This window comes from Equus caballus, chromosome 8, assembly GCF_041296265.1.
Source record: "Equus caballus isolate H_3958 breed thoroughbred chromosome 8, TB-T2T, whole genome shotgun sequence".
Classification (NCBI taxonomy): Eukaryota; Metazoa; Chordata; class Mammalia; order Perissodactyla; family Equidae; genus Equus; species Equus caballus.
In genome coordinates, this window is record NC_091691.1 from 88,530,632 (window position 1) to 88,553,733 (window position 23,102).

General features: G+C 38.9%; 1 protein-coding gene across 2 annotated transcripts; it reads left to right on the forward strand.

The window, feature by feature from the left end:
• On the forward strand, positions 1 to 22,556 carry SERPINB11 (serpin family B member 11). 2 transcript variants are annotated; one of them, XM_023647952.2, is made up of 9 exons: positions 5,444 to 5,518; positions 8,260 to 8,429; positions 9,523 to 9,707; positions 10,796 to 10,855; positions 12,022 to 12,150; positions 14,758 to 14,875; positions 18,394 to 18,536; positions 19,216 to 19,371; positions 21,688 to 22,556. In XM_023647952.2, exons 3-9 carry the CDS (start codon positions 9,540 to 9,542, stop codon positions 22,090 to 22,092), a joined length of 1,179 nt encoding a protein of 392 aa, XP_023503720.1. In that variant the 5' UTR covers positions 5,444 to 5,518; positions 8,260 to 8,429; positions 9,523 to 9,539; the 3' UTR covers positions 22,093 to 22,556. The 2 variants fall into 2 exon arrangements, with proteins under 2 accessions (XP_001491648.2, XP_023503720.1); XM_001491598.4 differs by lacking the exons at positions 5,444 to 5,518; positions 8,260 to 8,429 and adding an exon at positions 1 to 473.
• Positions 22,557 to 23,102: the final 546 nt, after the last annotated feature.

Here is a 23,102-nt window from a genome sequence, read left to right on the forward strand (position 1 = left end):
TCAGAAGGCCTCGGGATGAATGTGCCTCAGGCCAGGAAGCATCCCTCATGGCTGGAATCTTTCCTGTTGGGTAGCTTTGTGCCATGCACACTGGCACAGGGAATCCCTGGAATTTTGAATATGGTTCTGGCAACCTGAAATGTGTTCAAGTTATTCTTTTTAGAAAGTTTATTTTCTTGAGTAGAGGTTAGGCTTGTAAATTTTTCCCCATTAGCAAAGCAGAAGGAGGTTAAGAACTGGGTGCTTCTCCAGAAAGCACCAGCCATCCTGAGTCTCCGGGGATTCAGAGCAGCTCTGGGTGGCCTTTAGAGAGACTTCCTTCTCAGGGCTGTACTTTCCGCCCAGCGGGTGTAGAGCTGAATCACAAATGAAAAGGGAGGGGCAAAAAGTAAAGGCTTTATATTTCCTCCTGAGGGACACAGCTCCAGTCTCACCTGCCAAACTGTCCACGTCACCACTGGAAAGCAACAAAGGTAAAGAGAAGTGTCTCTGTATTTTGTCATTTCAGGTGTGCTTGTTGTCAAAGGGGAAGAGAGGAGAGCAGTAAAATATGGCTTTGGAGAGGTGTGCAGTGAGGCGGTTGAGGGGCAGCTGGTTCTTTAATTGAGTGTGGCTTTAGCTGACCCCTTAATGAAGACATTAACGTGTCTGAATGTCATTGGTAGTGTGCATTTCAAAATCCTTGAGGCAGGCTGACTTGATTTCAAATCTCTGATTGGATTAGCAAAAGGGAACTCGATATTTTCTACTTACCCTCTAACAACCCTTATTCAAAACAGAGCAAGTCACACGTGGCTGTGGCCTCTGTGTGATGAAACACTTCTTAGTTCCCTAGAAGATCTTAAAATTCCACTTGACTGGCCTTATTAATAACTTTATCTGTTGGGGAGAATTCTTTTATTTTCCCAGGCCTCAATTTCTTCTTATGGGTTCAAAATTAATCTCTGAAGTAATATGTGTATTCTGTAAATGGATGTGAAGTCTCATGGTTTGTGTGTGTGATAGGGTGACCATTCCGAAGTTCCTGCTACTTCTATGAAATGAGCATATTGTGAAACTTATGAAGTTTGAAGGACAGAACAAAAGAATGGCTCTGATTTGGGGAAGAGGAGAGGGCACTAGTAAGGTTAGGTCAGAAAGAAGAGTTTTGTGAAGTGAGTAAGAACATACCCAGGCTGTGTTCCAGGTCGTAAGAACTTGAGATCTTAACCGCCCTTGGAGATGTATTTCCCCAAAAGGACAGACCCAGACCCTCTGTCCTCTTGCAATCCTTCAGTATCACTATCCCTTTCTAAGACATGTTCCCTCCTCTCATTTCCTGACTAGAAATCCCCCTTCTCAACCTAGAAGGGCTGCAGCCTTGGGCATATTTCTTTTTCTCTTTTTCTTCCATGACAGCTTCCAGATCACACATCTCTTTTGCATGGGAGGGATTTCTTTCACCCTAAAAGCAGGCAGAAAAGTACACTAAAGGAAAATTTCTGCAATTCTTTCCCACTTTGAGGGCTCAGTTTGAAATCTTTCTATTTCTAGGGACACTTCCAACTTCCCTCACCACCTAGAGGGAGGCTTCTCTGGGGTCCGTGCATCTTGGTAGGAATTTATGGGCCTTGGGTCTCCTCTCTCCTGAAAATGACTGGGTAATATTAATTAGACTGGAAATTGTAAAATATTTAGAATGTTGTTTTCTCTAATACATGTTGATTGCTGGGTGGTTATGCAAGACACTGATCAATTTCACAGGTAAATTTTCCCTGCCCTCAATGAAGGTTAAATCTAGCAAGGAAGACTAACATACTCAATGTATAAAAATCTATAAATTCATCCCCATATACCTATGTACACATAAATACAATTGCCTAGATGTAGAGGAAATTGTCAGTTAAGGTTCCTGCATAAAATGAGTTGAATATAAGACTGATACAGACACCGTCTCACGAAAGAACTATGCTAACAGCTAGAAAGGTGGAATTTTGTAAAAAGAATGGAGAAAGTAGAGATCTTAAGTGCCAGGTTAGTGATAGTTTAAACTCTGTTTTACAAATGAATAGGCCAAATACCAAATTTCATGAATCAATTCTAATTATGTATTCCCAAAAATTTTTGAGAAAAACCAGAACCTAACATTTTCCTTCATGGTACTGTGAACTAAATACTTGAAGAATGGTAAGATCTCACTGTGAATGAGGCAAATAATGCTATCTTTATTTATTTATTTATTTATTTATTTATTTATTTATTTTTGAGGAAGATTAGCCCTGAGCTAACTACTGCCAATCCTCCTCTTTTTGCTGAGGAAGACTGGCCCTGAGCTAGCATCTGTGCCCATCTTCCTCGACTTTATATGTGGGACGCCTACCACAGCATGGCATGCCAAGCGGTGCCATGTCTGCACCTGGGATCCGAAATGGTGAACCCTGGGCCGCCAAGAAGCGGAACGTGCGAACTTAACTGCTGCACCACCGGGCCAGCCCCACTATCTTTATTAAACATTAACTGTCAGATTAAGTCTATCAGTGCTTTATATCTTGGACAAATTTCTTAATTTTTCTGTTAAAATGTTATTTCTATAAAATAGGGATAATAATCATAGTGCAATAAAAGTAAAATCATTTTATCTCAAAGAAAAGCTGATCTGAATGGTATATGGTGACAAGTGGAAAGAGCATAGGTTTCAGAAGAGGTAGACTGTGTTCACATCATGGCTCCCCCACTCACAGAGTGTGATTTCCTAAGCCCTCACTCTCTCAGCTGCAAAACTGGGGTAGTGTTGCCCATCCTGCAAGCCTTAACATTCTGAGTAACATACGTGTGGTGCCTGGCACATACATGAATGCTGTGATTCAGCCATCTCCTTTACAAAGAAATTCTCACACAGGTGTGTAAGGTGGTGTGTATGAGGAGTTTCACCATAGCACTGTGTGTAATGGTGTGGAGTAGGAGGCCACTTGGGTGTCTGTCACTGAGAAGTGGATAGGCAAAATGTGGTGAAAGCACAAAAAATAGTACTTAGAAGTAACAGTTTATGTTTCCAGAGGAAGATGGATGAATCTTAAAAATGTAGTTCTATGAAAAATAAACTATTCAATGTAAGCTCATTTATGAAAATGAAAAAATACATAAAGAAATCAATATGTTAAAAGAACACATATACAAAAAATGGGCAGAGGACGTGAACAGACATTTCTCCAAAGAAGATATAACTATGGCCAATAGACACATGAAAAGTTGTTCATCATCACTAATCATCAGGGAAATGCAAATCAAAACTACACTAAGATATAACCTTATACCGTTAGGTTGGCAAAAATATCCAAAACCAAAAGTGACAAATGTTGGAGAGGTTGTGGAGAAAAAGGAACCCTCATACACTGTTGGTGGGAATGCAAACTAGTGCAGCCACTATGAAAAACAGTATGGAGATTTCTCAAAAAATTAAAAATAGGAATACCCTATGACCCAGCTATCCCACTACTGGGTATCTATCCTAAGAACCTGAAATCAGCAATCCCAAGAATCCCATGCACACCTATGTTCATCGCAGCATTATTTACAATAGCCAAGACGTGGAACCAACCTAAATGCCCAGAAACTGACGACTGGATAAAGAAGATATGGTATATATACACAATGGAATACTACTCAGCCATAGAAAGGACCAAATTGTTCCATTCTCATCAACATGGATGGACCTTGAGGGTATTATGTTAAGCGAAATAAGCCAGACAGAGAAAGACGAACTCTATATGACCCCACTTATAGGTGGAAGTTAACATATAAACATGGAGAACCGATAGGTGGTTACCAGGGAAAAGGGAGGGTGGGGGAGGGCGCAAAGGGTGAAGTGGTGTACCCACAACATTACTAACAATAATGTACAACTGAAATCTCGCAAGGTTGTAATCTATCATAATCTTAATAAAAGAAAAAAAGAACACATATAAATAAAAGAATATATTTTAAACAAATTACAAGTGTTGTCTGTGGGGATGGAGGAGAAAGGGAATGTGTGGGGTTGAAGGCAATAAGCGAAGAAGAGAATGACATCTGTAGCCCAGTGATGGCTTGTGCCAAGAACCAGGGGCTGTGAAGCCTCAATCTTCTATGCTTATGGTTCAAAGAGAAGACACAAACAGGGGCTGGCCTGGTGGCACAGTGGTTAAGTGCACTCGTTCCACTTCGACGACCCAGGGTTTGCTAGTTCAGATCCCTGGTGTGGATCTATGCACCACTTGTCAAGCCATGCTGTGGTAGGCGTTCCACATATAAAAGTAGAGGAAGATGGGCATGGATGTTAGCTCAGGACCAGTCTTCCTCAGCAAAAAGGGGAGGATTGGTAGCGGATGTTAGCTCAGGGCTAACCTTCCTCAAAAAAAAAGAAAACACAAACAAATAAATAGATTAATAAAATAAAATAAAAGTGCCTGGCACACAGCAAGTGGTCTATCAATGTATTCCAAACTCTTTTACTAGATGCCCCAGTAACTGTAGGGCTATGGTAGCTATGATCTGTAGGCAGGGGGTTTTATAACAACAATATGGCATAGTTTTAAGAAGAATAAATTTATATTTATTATTTATTATATATTTATTTATATTTATTATAAATCTGAAATTACATTCCAGAACTTGACATTCTCTAGAAGGCAGAATGCAATATGAAGAGTGTCTGACTTGGACATGCTTCATTATTGGACATGGTTTTATGATTAAAATAACTAAACAAAGGGCTTTCAAGTATACTGCCACTAGTAGACATGTTACAGAGAGCTGTATTAAAATGAACTTGAAGAACAGCATCCTGTTAAAGACACATACTAATATTTTCATTAAATAATATTAGCAAAACCTTTGTGTTATACCTTTAAAAAAGTTCAAGAGCAAAGAAAAATATGGTCCAGACTTGGTTATAATATAACTAACTGCTGGGCTCTATCATGCTCTGCTGGGTGGTCTGATGATTGGAATATATAGCATCTCCTCCTTAATGATTATTTCAGGACACCCAGTTTCGATGACGGGGCTGTGTGGTCATTATTTTACCACACAAATGACAGGGTCATTGTTTTGAAAGTCTACAAGTGACACACTTCCTTTCGTCTCTCTCGGCCTGGTAAGTGCTGAGCTGTGTTCTCTCCTCCCTGCCCCAGTTCTTAGGCCTTTGCCCTCACCTCTGTTTGGCTCTCAGTGCACGAAGCACTATGTTTTAGTGAGAAGCATGACGCAAATGCCTAAGTGGGTAACCAACAGGGTCACACCCCAGAGAATGCACTTCCAGTGAGCTCAGCTCAGATGTGGACTGGCTGAAAACAAGATGACTTAGTAACTAAAATAAATATAGATAGGCAGAGATATAGACTGATCACCTGTCATAATAGCCTAGAGAATATAGGCCTAGACTAGGATTCTAAAAGAGTAATCTAGAAGTTGAGAAGGAAAAGAAGAAGACAGTTCCAGATCCCTAGGGCACTGAATAAAGGGGAAAGATGTAACTATGCTAGAAAAGAGTGAATGTGAGGTAAGTGGGCTAATTGGTCCTGGTAGACAAGGGTGTATAAAGAAATCCCTGCAAGTAATAGAAGACTCAACCAAAATGGCTTATAAAATAAGGAAACAATGGCTTAAACAATAAGGAAAAGTTATTGTCTTAGATGACAAGAAATCCCATGGGAAGCCAGAGGCAGGGTAGGTTAATCCATCCACTCAATGTGTGTCATCAAAACTCACATTCTTTCCTTTGTCTTCTCTGACATCCTGGCTTATCCTCTTAGTCTGGCTACATCAGGATCACAAACTAGCTAGTGCAATAGTACTCGTATGAAGACAAAACAACTCTGAGAGGAAGAAGAGGGCTGGTTTCCTCCTGTGGGTCTCTTTATATCAAACAAAAGTCTTTTTCAGAAGCCCTGGAACAACTTCCTTCTTATTGACAAAAATTGTGGCACCTTCTGATTTTTAAAATTTTATTTATTTTTCCTTCAATTTTATTGAGGAATAATTATCAGATATAATTGTATATATTTAAAGTGTACAATGTGATGATTTGATATGCATCTATATTGTAGAATGATTACCAAGATCAAGATAATTAACACATCCATCACCTCACATAGTTAACTCCTTTTCTGTGTATGTGGTGAGAATGCTTAAGATCTACTCTGAGCAACTTTCAAGCATTCAATACCGTATTGTTAACTATAGTCACCATGATGTACATTAGATCCTTAGAACTTCTTCTTATAACTGAAAGTTTGTACTAACTAGTCACTGACATAGGATACAGAATACCTAAATTGGCTTAAACCAATCAAGGCTTGTTCCTGAGGCTTAGGGAGTGTGATGCCTTCTCTGAAGAACATGGCCACATGAAATCTGGGTTCTCTCATCACAGTAGACAGGAATAGAAAGGAAGGGTTGAATAGTAGACAATCAACAATTTTTTTAAATGTACTTTCTGGGGAGAATTTGAAGGTATTCGAAAAGAGAAAAGGTGTGCTCAATGGAGTAATCATGGGAGACCATTTCAATGGTGGCTTATAGAGCAGTTTGAGAACATGAGAGAGGGAGACCATTGAGAAGGGAATCAGATAAAGTCAGGAGAAAGAGAGAAAAGAAGAGGGAGGAGGAAGAGAGAGACAGAGAGAGAGAGACAGGGAGAGAGAGGGAGAAGAGGATATATCATGAAGATTATACGAATTCTTGACTAGATGGATGGATGGCATGGAAACCCAACTCCATCGTGACCTCTCTAGGGTTCTCTCTAATTTCTCCTCAGTGATGCATGCAAGACTTCCAAGGACACAGTTCTGCCTCTTTACAGACTTACTACCCACCACCTTTGGCCTCCTACTTCATGCTCTTGTAATATACTTTCTCTTTTGGGTTTTTGAGTCTCTGTTCATGCTATTCCTTTTGTTGGTAATGATTTTCCTACGTGCATATACTTGGATGACTCATTTCATTCTTCAAGAAGCAGCAGGGACACCACCTCCTCCAGGAAGTCTTGCTGTATCTCTCAGGTTGGCTCTCTATTTCTCCTCTATGCTTTCACAATATTCTGTGTACACCTGTGTATCATAGAACTGATTGGATTGAAACTTCTTCCTTCATTTCTCCCTTCCACAGATGTTTAGTGAGTGGCTACTCTATGGCCAGGGTTAGTCTAGATGCTAGAATAAAGCATAAAAAAGAAAGCCCTTGCTTTAATGGAGATTGTACTCTAGAGAGAGGGGGATAAGACAATAAATACATGTATGATATATATGTATTTAATTTATATAAATAAATATAAATGTTGTTTATTTATATTTATATAAATACATATATATTATATATAGGACAAATAAAAATATGTGTCTATAATATATAGGGCAAATAAATGAATATAAATTTATTTAATTTATATAAATATACATATATATAATATATATAAACTAGGGAAATGGAATGGAGGGTAGCTGGAGGGATGCGGGCTGATATTTCAAGTAGAATGGTCAGTGAAAGTCTTATTGGTGATATGCATCTGATCAGAGAGAGGCAAATAAACTGCTGGAGTGAACCACTTGAGTGTTTTTGAGAAGAGCATCCCAGAAGAGGGATAGAAAGTGCAAAGGCCTTGAGGTGGGATCTGCTTGGCATGTTGAAGGAATGCAAGGAGGTGACATGGCAAGAACATAGTGAGCTGGTGGGAGACTGGTCATGGGAAGGAGTTTGGCTTCTGCTCTGAGAGAAAGAGAAGCCACTGGAATTTTTGAGCAGAGGCCAAAAGTAGTTCTTATGCAGTTAATACATAACTAACTAATATTTTTAAAATATCACTCTATCTTCTCTAGAAAATATAACAGAGGAGGGTAAGAACTGAAGTAGGAAAATGTAGTTAGGAGACTATTTCAATAATCCAGGAGTGGGACAATGATAGCTTTGACCTGGGTGGTAGTTGGAGATGGTGAGAAATGGGCAGATGGTGAATATTTCTGAACGTAGAGAAAACAGGATTTTTTGATAGACTCAATGTGATATGAGTGAAAAAGGCTTATAAGGATGATCCAAAGATTTTTGACCTGAGCGAATGGAGGAATGGAACTGCCATTTATGGAGATGAAGAAAGCTGCTGGTGGAGCAGGCTGGAGAGAGGGTTAGAAGTCAAAAGTCTGTTTTTAGACATGTTAAGTTTGAGACACATATTCAACACTCAAGTGGAGATGTTGAGTCAGCAGTTGGATATATGAATCCGGAATTCAGAGGCAATATAAATTCCAGTGCTAATAGCATATCAGTGACATTTAAAGCTTGAAGTTGGATGAGATCACCTGTATGACTGTAAATGGAGAAGATGCCCAAGATTTGAATCCTGATGTGTTCTGATGTATAGAGGTTGAGAATGTGAGAAAGATCCTGCAACCAAGACTGAGAAAGAGTGGCCCAATGAGGTAGGTAATGAACCAAGAGAGAATGATGACCTAGAAGTTAAAAGAAGAAAGTGTTTGACGGCAATGGAGGCTTCTGAAGAATGAAACCTCCCTAGGGCCAGAGCTACTCTTGATCATTTTTATAGCTACAGCCCCCTGCAGTTAGTGGTGCTCAGTGAGTGTCTGTGGGATTGAGTAAAATAGACTCTTCCTTCCTGACATGCCATTGTCCTTAGATAACACACATCCCAGCATCACCATTTTTTCTCTCAGATTTTCTTCATCCAGTCCTCCATTTTCACTGACATCCTGCTGTGGCCCTGGGCTGAGGGCTTTGGCCACCTTCTCATGGCATGACCTATTTTCTGGTGTTGCCTCACTTTCATGGAGGATAAAGGAAATGAGCAGAATGTTGCCCAGGTTTACTTTATTTATTATTCATCTTGTTTGTGCACGAATGACCAGGATGGAAGTGTTCTCCTCCTGTGAGGCTGTGAAGGCGAGCAGTCTAGTGGGAAGGTATCTCATTTGGCTGAGCTTGTGTTGCTCAAGAATTTTTCTGTACAAATTTCAGGATGAGGAATGTCTTAAAGCATTGAAACCCAAACTTGCAATTCCTTCTGCTCTTTTGCTCTAGAACAATTATATCTCATTTTTTTTGTGTGTGAGGAAGATTGGCCCTGAGCTAACACCTGTACCAATCTTCCCCCAATTTATTTGGGATGCCACCACAGGATGGCTTGACAAGTGGTGCTAGGTCTGTGCCTGGGATCCAAATCTGTGAACCATGGGCCAGAGAAGCAGAGCATGAAAACTTAACCACTATGCCACCAGGCCAGCCCCTACATCTGATTTTTAAATGTACACAAATGATAGTGAGATAGCTTTGAACTACTGGTTGGAAAGAAGAGTAAATCTTCTATTCATTAAAATTTAAAACTCCTTTGAATTCCTCCTTTAGCATTCACTCATTTCTCAGAAGTTGCGATGACTGTGTAATTTTTCACAAGCAGTGTGCTCAGACTCTTGAATTCATATTTAAGAGTAACTGAACTCTAGATATTATCTGTACCTCCAAGTGATATTCTGAGCTTTCTTTCCTTTCTGTTCACAGGTAGTGCTTGGCATAAAATGGATTCCCTCAGCAGAGCAAATGTTGAATTTTGCCTTGATATGTTCAAAGAGCTGAACAGTAACAATGCAGGAGATAACATCTTCTTTTCCCCACTGAGTCTGCTTTATGCGCTGAGTATGATCCTCCTTGGTGCCAGAGGAAACAGTGCAGAGCAGATGGAAAAGGTATGGAATGTAGCAAAGACTTCCCCATAGCCTGAAAGTCTTACATGCGCCCCCTCTGGGTCTGCCAAATTACTTACATCTTATACCAAGAAAACTCCACCATCTTGCGAAAGAAAAAACACATTTAGACAAATCATATTTCTTAAAAATAGACAATGGCTTAAATAATGCAATACATTATAATGCAAATAACACAAAACACGCAATATCTAGTCTCTTCCTTACTATCAGTGTTAGCACAAATAAATCTCTGCAGTTTACTTTTAGAGTTCCTTCCTTTAATGATGTAGATATGATAGAGAATGCATGGATCGTTTTATTCTTGCCTTCTAGAAGTTTAACTTATAATAAAACTTAATGACACTTTAAAAGTTATCAAGGTTTTAAAAATATTCATTAGTACATTTGAACATCATAACAACCTCATTTGGAAGGTAAAAATTGTTATCTCCATTTTACAGATGGGGAAACTGAGACTAAGAGAGAAAGGGTGACTTTTCAGTTTATATAGCTAATCTGCAGTCATTTTTCCATTATATATATTTATTTTTTATTGCTGTAGGAAGTGTAGAAGAATGTCACTTAACAACTCTGAGGATATTTGCACATATTATTGTTTGTCTTTTATTTCTTTATTCTATATTTTGATGGACTTTCATGATTTTCTTGTACTTAAGATAGGTATTGTGCTGGGAAACCACGTAATGTCTTATGTGGCTCTGGATGGGCACTGTCACAGTGAAGGAATGGAATGCATGACTGGAGAACAGTAGGAGGGGGACAGAAGAACCTAGTGCATAAGAGCTCTGTCCCTGTGGCCTACAGACAATGGTCTGGGGAGAGTTGCTTCTCTTCCCTGAACTCAATTTCCCTAATGAAATGGGGATAGTAGATCTATTCACAAAGTAGTTAGGAGGGTTAAGTAAGGCATATAAAGGCTTAGTTCAGGGTTTGGAATACAACATCATTAGATGTTAGCTTTTACAATTGGTCTTTATCTGAAATGGAAAACCAGATACTTGTAACTGTTAACCTTTATGGACTGTATGTTGCTTTTTATGCCAATCAGTCCCTCTTTCTTTTTGTAGGTGCTTCACTTTAACCATATTGCAGGATCGTTAAAACCAAGGTTTACGGGTTCATCTAAGGTATGATAATATCACTGCTGAGCTGTCAAATGCTCTTTAATGTAAGAGCACCAAGAAATAACAGTCCAGGGGTTGAGTGGTAGAGCCCCCTTGGGCCATAAGAACTGTAATGTCTCCCTTGGTCTCTTCCTTTAATCTTCCTGATAATCACTGTGGACTATAGCGTTTAACATAATGATAATAGCAACCATAATAAAGTCCCGCAGACTTACCATGTGGTTTATTGTCATCCTTACTCAAACTTTTCTGTTCTTTTATGGGCTATGCCTCATATTGAGTCTGCCTGTCTCATCTCTGCAATGCTAGACTCTTTCAGTCCAGTGAGGGGATTGAGAAATGACCCTGATGCCTCGCCATATAATTATATACCAGGAAACCAGGGCCTGATGTTGCCCAAATCACATGCCCTGGGATTATGATCCCTGTTTCTTTCTAGTAGGAGGATTCCTTTTGACATAAAAATTATTTAGAACTCCCACATGAAAATAGTTATGTATTTGATTGTGCTTGGTTAAGAAAATATATAAACGTGTATAGATTCACAGAATGCTTGCTTCACAGAATCCAACTTGTTGTTAGGAGATTAAAGCCCATAGCTTGGGAAGCTTGCTTTAGGGAATATAGGCATAACTCCTATAATGTCCATGAATTCAGATGCATCATAGCTGCAGGCTTAACTGAATTGCTCCTGTGAGGGACAGATGGGTGTGTGAGGTCAATTCAGTGAAGGGCTGAAGTGTTTGATTAAATGGTCACACAGAAAATGAAGACATTGATAGGAGCGTGATAGAGAACAGAAAGGATGCTATACATACAAAGGCAGCAACAAAACTTGGATCATTGCCCTGAATACTCTGCTGAGATCTCTTTAATGAAAACTTCTGCTTTTGATTTAAACCACTGGGGCCAAGTGCATGTGTGTTTTGCAATGGCTTACAATTCTGCCCACAATCTGTAACCAAAGTCACAGTGTTGAGATTATTGTGCTAGAGGAAATCTAGAGAAGGAAGATGCCTTAAACTCTTCAATTCCTTGTTTGTTAGTATTCACTGCCCTTTTATTCAAAGACCTTATTCTCCAGCTATTGTTTTCACATTATTTGTAACTCTCTAATAGTAAGAAATCAAGCAATTTAATACTCCATTCTTTGTTTCCTGGGGCTTCAGTGCAGCCAAACTGGAAATATTCATTCAGAGTTTGGAGTCCTATTCTCTCAAATCAACCAGCCAGACTCCAACTACACCCTCAGCATTGCCAACAGACTCTATGGGACAAAGGCAATGGCGTTCCATCAGGTAAGTCCATCTGGAATGGTGGTCAACAGCTTTCTTGGCATCCTCTGATTTTCACACCATAAAATAAATGAAGAGTGAGAAGAATCACATGGCATTCATCTTTAAGAGATTATATTTGAGCTGACTTAGAGTTTCAGTGAATGGTTTTACCAAACTCTCATTTAAAGTTGTGAAATATCACATAAAAACTTTACTTCTGCAAAATCACCAAAGTTGTTCAAGAACCAAGGTCAGGGATGAAGCACAGAACAAAGTAGGTAAGAGTTATCCCTTATGTATCAGAAGAAAACCAAAATACGTTTCTCATCTCTTCTTCAAAGGTCCTTAATGGCAGAGTATCTGGAGTTAGTGGAAAGTACCCTGGATTGAGTGCCGAGAGATCTGAGTTCTGTTCCCATTTAAACAAATGAGTTTGGGCAAGTCACATCAGTCTTTAAAATGGGAGGATTAGACTAAGTTCTTTCTAGCTCCCAAATTCCGACACTATTTAAGCCATTTCCTAACAGCATTGTAATCAATAGTTTTATCGAGTATTTACTATGTTCACTCTACTTACTATATTATAGGCATTATCTCATATAATCCTTATGTAGTCCTAAGATATAGGGACAAAATTGCCATTAATTCTACAGTTGTGAAGCAGATTCTAAAAAGTCAGGTTTGCAAAGATCACAAAGATAATTAGGTGGCAAAGGTTGGATTGACCCCTGTTCAAATCTGTCTTCCTGTTTTTAATTGTTACATCATCCTGCTGTGATTGAGGATTAAATGCTAGCTTTGGTGATACAGCTTTTGTTTGACTGGTGTTATTTAAATGCCAGCTGGGTAAAGCAGAATGCAGCCCTGAATTTCTAATGTTCTCCCCTAGCTGATGTTGCAGGCTTTGTCTTATATGGGACAAGTTTTTGACTGTCAGAATTTTTGCAACTTGGGGTAGCCCACCATGGTACTGTAGATACTTCAGAGATATTTCCTTCTACTGCCTTAGAAGCATATAGGGAATGTTTTGTGGCAGGTGCCTGAAGTGCTGGGGATTAACAATCGTGGTCCTTGGAGTTGGAACACACTCTCTCTCATCTCTTTGTCTCTCCAAACAGTGATCTGGACATAATAGTGGATAAATGTTGATTTGGGATCATAACAACTGCATCTGTTCCCAAAGCAAGAAGCTCCTCATTAGTATCATGAAGACTGTTGCGATCTGTGTCCTAAGATATTATTATCCCAGGATTCTGCATGGAGAAACTCCCATCTCATGGGTTATGGGCAGTCACTTAATCTTGTTCCAGCCACAATTGGACCCAGCTTAGGACAAGAATCATGCTGAGGCCCAGATCTTCCTCTTAATTGAGCTTTCCTTTTGTTCCACACAGAGTTTAGGTACAAAAGAACCCAGTTAAGCAAACGACAAGCCAAATCCCAGGCAGCCACTTTCTTACTTACCATATTTCCAAGTCTTATATCATCCCACTCAGTTCATGGTGGGGCACTGGGTCCTGCTGGACTGTACAGGTATGTCCCCAAGGTCTCAAGAATGGAATCGCAGGCAATTTCATTTAAGTCCATGTAGATTTGTTTGCTGCCTTGGCAGTAAAGTACTGGAAAGTTCTCAGTTCTAGGAATCAAGGGCCATGGGTGGTAATCAGTGGTGGCTCCAGAATGCTACATGGGGGTCACTTTTGGGGTGGGGAATTTGGTTAAAAGAAAGGGCTAGGTTCTTCATACTGAATTTGTACACATTTTCACTTGGATAATAGATTATAGGTGAATAAAATGGTGAATTCCTTAAAAGAGAGATATATATATTTTTTGGTGAGGAAGATTGGCCATGAGCTAACATCTGCTGCCAATCTTCTTCTTTTAGTTTGAGGGACATTGTCCTTGAGCTAATATCGGTGCCAATCTTCCTCTATTTTGCATGTGGGGCGTGGCCACAGCATGGCTGGATGAGGGGTAGGTATGTAGGTCCATGCCCAGGATCAGAACCTGCAAACCTCGGGCCACTAATGCAGAGTGCGTGAACCTAAGCACTATGCCACTGGCCAGCCCCTAGATGTTTTTGTTCACATTTTACATAAAGTTGACAAAAGTGTCAATTGTTTACATCAGAGAATATTTTTATTAATTATATTTATGATGGCTTGTAGGGAGGTTGAAATGTACCACCAAGAGACCTAACTTTCAGTTAAACCTCAAACAAACAAGTCACTTCATCACTTGGGACCTCAGTTTTCCTATCTAGAATGTTAGGACAGTAGCTTCCTTTCATTTGTCAGCTTTGAAGAGGAAAGAGTAGGGATAGAGTGACAAGGTCTGCACTGTACAGCAATTTGTCATTTTGCTTTGAACATTTTGAAACTAAGAATGCCAATGTATGACAGAAGTAACAATCAAACATTTCTGAACATTACTTTTGGAAAGCTTTTGGATCTGGTTAAATTTCTATGTTTTATTAAGAATAAGTAAGTATGGATTCCACTTCCGTCAGACATATATACACAAGCTGCTTTTGTCTGCGTGTTGTGATTTTAGAAGACATCAAGCTGTAGGTTTTTGTTTTCCTGACATTATTTTTGTGTTGTTGTGCAATTGTCCTTTCTTTTACAGCAATATTTAAGCTGTTCTGAAAAATTATATCAAGCCACGCCGCAAACTGTTGATTTTGAACGGTCTACAGAAGAAACGAGGAAAACGATTAACGCTTGGGTGGAAAGTAAAACTAATGGTAAGGATATGTCAGACAAGTCTCCACCCTTTGTGCTGTGTTGGTAAACCCTGAGTCAATGCTAACGAGGAAGGTAGGTGAGGTCCAGAACCTGACATAGGTGGATCAACCATGGAGGAAATGGGGGAATATTGTGCAGTATCCCTTAAAATCATTTGTCCTAGAGGATCTATGTGAAGTGACTCTGAGAATGAGAATATCATTTCTACTTGATAGAAGTGTTGTATATTATGCAATTAAATTTAAATCTATCTTTCACAATTTTAAAATAAACTCTATATATTGTTAAATATTTCCTTTTAAAAATGTCAGATTAAATATTTAGTGCCAAAGATACGTTCATTTCTTTTTTTAAAAAAAATCTAGTTAATGAAAAATGTAAAGAGAATGATATAATGAATCCTTATTTACCCATCACTCAGCTGTAATATTTATTACTTAAGGCCAACTGTGTTTATTTATACCCTAACCCTTTTCCCACCACCTCTTCCAAATTATTTTGGAGCCAATTCCAGATATCACATATATTTTTCTATATATGTCTGAATTTGTTCCTCTCAAAAACATAGGCTGTTTTGTAATATGACCACTGCACCATTATTACACGTAGAAAATTTAAAATCATTTAATATTAACAAATATTCAGTGAGTTTGTTTATTTCCCCAATTGCCTCTTTTTTCTTTTAATTGGGATCCAAATAATGTTTGTACATTGCAATTGATTGCTAAGTCCCTTGAATCTTGATTTTTAGAATAAACTTTTTTGATTGAAATATACATACTTACGGAAAAGCTCATACATTACATGTTCGCTGTTCAGTGAATTACCACAAAGTAGGGATTATCACAAAGATGAATACCCTTATGTACCACCACCTAGGTCAGGGAAATAAAACAGTAGTTACTGGGAAGGGCACTCCCAGGCCACCCTTATGTCTCCTCCCAGAAACTAACTCACCTCATTACCAGGTGTTAAGACCTCTGTGACTTCTATTGCTATATATTAGTTCTGCCTGTTTTAAAATTTCATGTAATCAAAATTGATGATTATTGACTTAGGTCCGTTATTTCACTCAACCATAAAGTTGCAGTGTTCCAATTCTTGCATTCCTTCTTCCTTTATAAGCTGAGATATTTTCATATGAGAAACATCCTCATAAAGTATTTGGTTACCCTAAGTATAGTTCATGTAAGAAAAATAAAACAACAAAAGGATGCTGGACTCTTTCTCTTCAATATCAGTTTTCAAAATAATGTTTTTTCCCCCCAGCATCCTCTAAAGTAGTCAATGAGTTTTTAAAAAAATTATTATTATGAATTCATACTTGTAAACGTTTGAGATGTTTCAATCTATTGAAGCTCAAATTGTTCCCTTTTAGTCAAGGGACACATTCATATTGGCCCCTGAGTTTCTTTGACAACCCTTGTAGAATTGATAGCTTCCTTGCTTTCTTATTTGACCAAAAGTTCCAGGCTCATCTTGTTCTTTCCTGTCCCTGACCTAGACTTGCCTACTTCTCCAAGTCACCCTGGATCCTTTTAGTGAGAAATGATCTTTAGAAACCATAATCTAGGTATAAGAGTGCTCTGTGCTACTTGTTTGATCATTGTTTCTACACCTTCTCAATGGACATAACTAGGAAATACATATATTTAGATGAAATATATTTAGAAATTTTAGTTTCTTACTGATATGGCCAATTCAAATTCAGATTCACAGGATTTTTACCTAACATCCCACTTTTTTACATCTATTTCTCCTTTATCTTATGTTGAAAATCCCAGTTTCCATGTCACCAATATTATTGCACAATGACCTCATCCAAAAGTACCCATTAGTCTAAAAGTAACAATACTAATAAAATAGTCAACAATAGTAGCTTAAGATCTTTTTTGCAGTTCTTTTTGTCCTTAGAGTATACCCCACTAGAGATGTACAGTCAAATTATCATGTTGAAATAATCCTTCTCTGTGTGGTTATGCCACCAACCATTAGTACCATTAGTTTATGAAGTCTTGCAATGTGTACAATCATATTTCCTGATATGGGAGAGAGTCAAGTTTATTAAATAACAAATTAAGATTAGGATGAAATAACATAAAAGTATTAAATTAGAGCTAGTTGCATTTATGAAGAACATGTCAGTAATATAAAATAAATACTTCTCTGAGCATAAAAACCATGTTTTCTAACATATTTGTATCTTATTATATCACTTAGTGATGAGATCTCAACAGTATTTTGCTGATTGATGGACTGATGGATATTATTCAAATTTAGTAATAGGTGATCACATTAAAATATGTATCTACTCAATTCTTTGTATTCAGTTAGAAAATGCTTGGAAAGGTCTATACATTTTTCAGATCCATTAATTTACTTAGTATAGTAGAGTAAAAGTGTGTTTTATGTCACATGCCAACTCTGACCACTGCAAGTGGCTGCCTGGTAACTCTGTGTTGAGAAAAAGTCTGAGGCTTAAACTAAGGTTACCTGACAAAGCCCACAATTGAGTCACTAGGATGTTCACTCCATGATGGTTGGAAGTTTTGTCTGTTTAGTGTTCCAGCCTCAGTTTAGTGCTCCAGTGCCTAGAACATTGCCTGGCAATAGAAGTCGCCTAAAATTTTTAGCATAAATGAATAGATTGATTAGTGTTGTCTGCCATGGGTGTGCATTAGGAATCTATATGCTGTGTATTTACTTAGAATATTACTGTTATTTTGTAATTCATTTATATGTTTATCCACTCATTCAAAATATTTATATTGAGCACTTAATGTTAGCTATTGTTATTGCATGCTAGGTATTGTGGTAGGCCCAGAAGTTCAATGAAAATTAAAACTCTCATCAAGCTTAGAGTCTGATGTTCCAGACATCCCTGTGTTTCATACTGTATGACAGATTATATTCCAAAAAGGCTTTCTAAAGGGCAATGCACCAATATGCACCAAGAAGGCTTGGTGTTCAATTTTGATCAGTATAGTTACAAAGTAAGCGACTCCAGGTATATTTTTATAAATCCTAATTTTCAGATACATGTTTACTTCAAGTGTTGATATATGCTTGTAACACATTAATGAAGGAATGAGTGAATCTTTTGAATACTTAACATATTTGCATGTGGTGAGGTCCTGGTAAGTATAAAGCCTGATAAATGTTAAAGGTAAGCCATTAGAAATTATTAAAGAATTTTCTAAATAAGCAATAATGTATAAGAAAGCATTGGATATGACTAGGGATAAGACAAGTTGATCCATAGCTAATATACTAGTTATTCCCTGGATGCTATCTTCTGATTAGAAATAACAGAGCATTCAATATTCTTTGAAATAAACTTCACTTGACAAGGACAGGCTTTACGGCAAGGGGATGAGGGAGTTCTTCTGGCATCTCAAATTTACAATTAGCCTTAAAGAAGAAATGGGTCCAAATTTCTTGTGACTGTTCAACTCTCTATTGTCAATACGTTCAAATCCAAACACATTATGTATTATTATTTTTTTTTTACTGCAAGGAAAAATCACAAACCTCTTTGGAAAGGGCACAATTGACCCTTCCTGTGTAATGGTTCTGGTGAATGCTATATATTTCAAAGGACAATGGCAAAATAAATTTCAGGAAAGAGAGACAGTGAAAACTCCTTTTCGGCTAAGTGAGGTACGTATTTCCTTTCCAGGTTGATGATAAATTTTGGAGAGTGCAATAATCATTTAAAGACAACTTAAAAACTTTAGTGAAAATATTGGTCCTGGTTTCCATAGGTTCTTTTAATTGTGTTTTCTGTGAATTTTATTCTCATCTTTCCTTATGAAATGACCGTAAACTTTCTCACAGGACACCTAACTGGAGCCTCCGGACACCAGGATGCCCTGGCAGAGAAGAAAATCTGTTCTTTCCTTACTGTTCTCCTATCTGTGCATCCTTTCCATTTATGCTGTGGTTATTTTTTCTAGCAGCACAACAAAATTATCTGTATTATTTTTCTCCTATAGTATTTCATTGGATTAAAAAAGGAAAAGATCCTATGATATCATTTTTTCCACATGAATCATATTAGCTGGAAACCCTGACTTTGTTTTTGGCAAACATATATATTATTGTTTTTATTACTATATATATTATTCAAACTATTCAGGCTCTAACAAGGACTCATTGTAAAATAAAAAAATTTGTAAACTTTGCAAAGGAAAATAATAAAGGGTGTATTTTGTAGTTTTACCCATGCCTTTAGAGTATTAATGCAGATATTCATGTTATGCAAGAAAATCGGTATACATATATGTGCACGCACATATGTAACTGTACCATCTAATTACAACCTTTTTTTTGAAAATAGGGTAAAAGCGTAATTGTGGAAATGATGTATCAAACTGGAACATTTAAACTGGCCTTTATAAAGGAGCCACAGATACAAGTTCTTGAGTTGCCCTACGTTAACAACAAACTAAGCATGATTATTCTGCTTCCAGTAGGCACGGCTAATCTAGAACAGGTAAAGTTACAAGAATGCTAACGTGTAGCAAAAGCATGCATGTGTGTGCACATGTGCACACACATCCACACTCTCCCTCCATCACCTATATGTATCCCATGATGTTAGTGCAGTCAGTCACTAATTCCCTTGCAGAACATTTGCTCCCGTCCAAAACATCCATAAGATGTTTGGTCCATCCCAAAAGGTCCTTGATATTTGGTCCTGTCCAAAACCATTTTATGTGGACTAAATATGCTTATGGATGTTTTGGACAGGACCAAATATCTGCTAATCACTAATTCAGTCACACCCTAGGTTTAGCAGTATTGCCCCAGGGGCTGTGAGAGGAAAGGGGGAACACCTGGTCCCTGCCTTCAGGATAAAGTATTTAGGGAGAACAGTCTATTCTTACACAAAAAAAGGCATATGGAGGCAAAGTGCCATGTTTACAAATACACACACATAGTGGTCATTTGACACTTGGGAAACAGCTTTCTGTAGTAATGAAATTATAATGCTGGTTGGGCTCCCAGTGCACAGAAATCTGATAAAGCCGTCTTCTTCTCAGGAGTAGTATTTCTGATCCAAATGTAACATACTGTCATGGGTTACCCATCATTTTTAGTGTCCTGGTTTTGTGGAGAAATGAGTGCCACAACCACTGAGAAGACGTCATGGTGGTGGAGGGAATTTGGGTCTAACCTCCTCTCCCCAAAGCTGCCTAGTAGACGGCAGGCAAGCGACTGATATAGAGTGACCACGCCCCCTCCCCAGCCTTGCTGGGACCTCCCAGTGCTAGACATGACAGACAGTTTCTTAGGAGACCAGCTGAGCTTCTGGGATCTTGGGGAAGCTCATATACACACACGGATGGGATAGCCACAGTCAGGGAATGCCTGCTAACGGTAATAACAATGTGGCACAGATGGGTCAGGGGTAGGGCAAGCTTCTTGAAAGACCTGTGCTGGGATGTATGCATTTGGACCTTTAGGAAGAGCAGCACAGCCCTGGCCATGAGAGCAGGTGTGGGAGAGGTGTGGTCCATTCGGAGGTGCTCAGCCTCCTGTGGCTTGTGGTGGGCTGCGGTGGAAGATGTTGGGAGGCAGATAGCATTCTGGAAGCGGTGTAGAAGGTCTTTATGCACTTGCGATTCCTTCGTTTATTTGTTCATTTACTCATTCATACACCAAACACTGAGTGTCTACTGTGTGCTGAGAACTTTGCTGGGTTCTGGAAACACAGACAAATACGTGGTTCCAACATAGAGTTATAAATGTCATGTAACAAGAGCCATGATAGACTCTTCAGAAAGTCCTATGGAAGCAGGGGGGCTCTAAATTAGCATGAGGGGATCAGAAAGGTTTCCTAGCAGAGTAATCGAAGCAAGTCTCACTGGATGAGTAGAGGATGACTAGGCAGAACAAGGGCACCCTGTTCTAACCGGAGCAAAGAGCCCGTGTGAATGCCTTGGAAGGATGAGGCATGAGATGGGTTGGTGTCATGACGTCATGGTAACTTGGATCAGGGCAGAAAAGGACGAAAGGAAAAGATGCTCAGAAAGAAAAACCACCTTTACTTTACGTCTGATTTTATATTGTCAGGATGGGAAGAAGGTGACAAAAAGTTTTCAACTCTTGTAGTAAAAGAATGATGGAGTGTGACATCCCGCTTTGGAGCTGTGGGGAGGGCTCCAAATGCCCAGGGGGAGAAGTTTGAAGGGTGTGTAAAAACTTATGAAACTGGATGGAGAATATGAGGCTGCTGTCGGAAATCTGAGCACAGACGTAGGAGTGGAATTGCTAGGTGGAAGCATAAAGGGCGTCCAAAGTTCAGCTTTGGGAGGAGCCAAGAGAGACAATGAGGGAGAAGGACGTGAGGGGATTGAAGCAGGTGGAATCAAGGCGTCCTGGTGTCAGAGAAGCCGCGTGAGAAACCAGTTCATAAAGGAAGCTATGATGAAATGCTTCAGATATGAGAACCAAGAATAAATGGTTGACTTCATCCAGGAAAGGGGAACATGGTGACTTCAGAGGCAAGAGAGAGATTTGGTGAAACCTACACGCTGAGGGAATTAAGGCAAACGATTGTAAGATACACATTTGAGGAGTTTAATTATGAAATATGGATGAGAAGAATAGAAAGAATAGAAAAGGGAAGGTGTGGCTGAGTGCAAGATGCTGTCTTTTTTCCCAGATAGGACTTAGGCACATTTTAAAGATAGAAAAGAAAGCGATGATATTGAATCACTCACGCTGAGAATTATAAAGCATACAGCATTTAATGCAGAGGATGTACGCTTGGCTCATGTGGGCTCATCTGTGTTTTGTCTCTTAGATAGAAAAGCAGCTGAATGTGAAGACATTTTATGAGTGGACCAGCTCTTCTAACATGATGGAAAGGGAAGTTGAAGTCCACATCCCCCGATTCAAACTGGAAATCAAGTACGAGCTAAATTCCCTCTTAAAATCCCTCGGGATGACAGATATCTTCAACCAGATCAAAGCCGATCTTTCCGGAATATCACCAGCCAAGGGCCTATATTTATCAAAGGTCATCCACAAGTCGTATGTGGATGTCAACGAAGAGGGCACTGAGGCAGCAGCAGCCACTGGCGACAGCTTCATCGTAAAAAGACTCCCCATCCGAGCTAAGTTCGTGGCAAATCACCCCTTCCTGTTCTTCATAAGGCACATTCAAACCAACACGATTCTCTTCTGTGGCAAGCTTGCCTCTCCCTAAACCAATGGGGTTAGGCAAAGCTCAGAATCACAGAGGAGGTGCAGGGACAACCCTGTGACCAAAGCAGTTCATACCTCACACACCTCTGTGCCTCAGTTTGTTTGTCTGCAAAATGGGTCTAGGATCTCTCTGAACTTGTTCAATGAGTTGGTAATCATGGAAGAAGGTATATATTTACAAAAAAGCTTTTCTGGCTCTCTTATCTTTGGGGCCTCATCTGCGTGCTGTCTGGGTAACATGATCAAGTCAATGAGAAGAATGTTAAAGGATTGGATTTTCTTGACTTGTATTTATCAGTGAGCTTGTGAATAAGTGACTACTGTACTTTCAGAAAACCAATTTAAGGGCTGCAACTTTGATTGACTTTTTAAATATAATTTTCTTCGCATGTGTAAATATAATATTGTGACTTTAGTTCAAAATTCTGTGTTGACTATAATAAATAAACGAAATGCTTTATGTTCTTTGAAGACTTTTAATGCTCTGCAGCAATTAAATGACTTAGGAAAAGAGACTGAATAAGGAGTCGTCGAATCCAGTGAACATTTTAGTGGAGTTTTTGGCCAATTCTTTATCGGGCCCTAAATTGAACAATGAGTTTCTTTCTTTCTTTCCTCTTTCCTCTCTCCTTCCTTCCCTCCATCTTTCTTTGTTTCTTTGTTTCTTTCTTTCTTTTCAGTAATGCTGTGTGTAAACGTTCAGAATAGCAAAAGACAGAAATTGGTCAGAGAACTTTTATTTAAAATTTTTCTAAATTTTAAAAAAACCACCTGATTTCCTCTTCAGGATAACAGGAAGCAATAATCAGATAGATGTGGCCGTAATGCATTGACTGCCTCCTCCGTGTCTCTTGGTGGATGCTTTTTTCCTGAACTCTCTCAGAGTCTGAACTGAGCAGAGGAGCCCCTCAGTTCTCCTTCCCTAACCCCATCTTAGAAGATGCAGTCCAAGGTCAGCCACTGCTTCCCTCCTCAGGGGATGGGCCATCCTCTTTTATTATTGACAGTGGT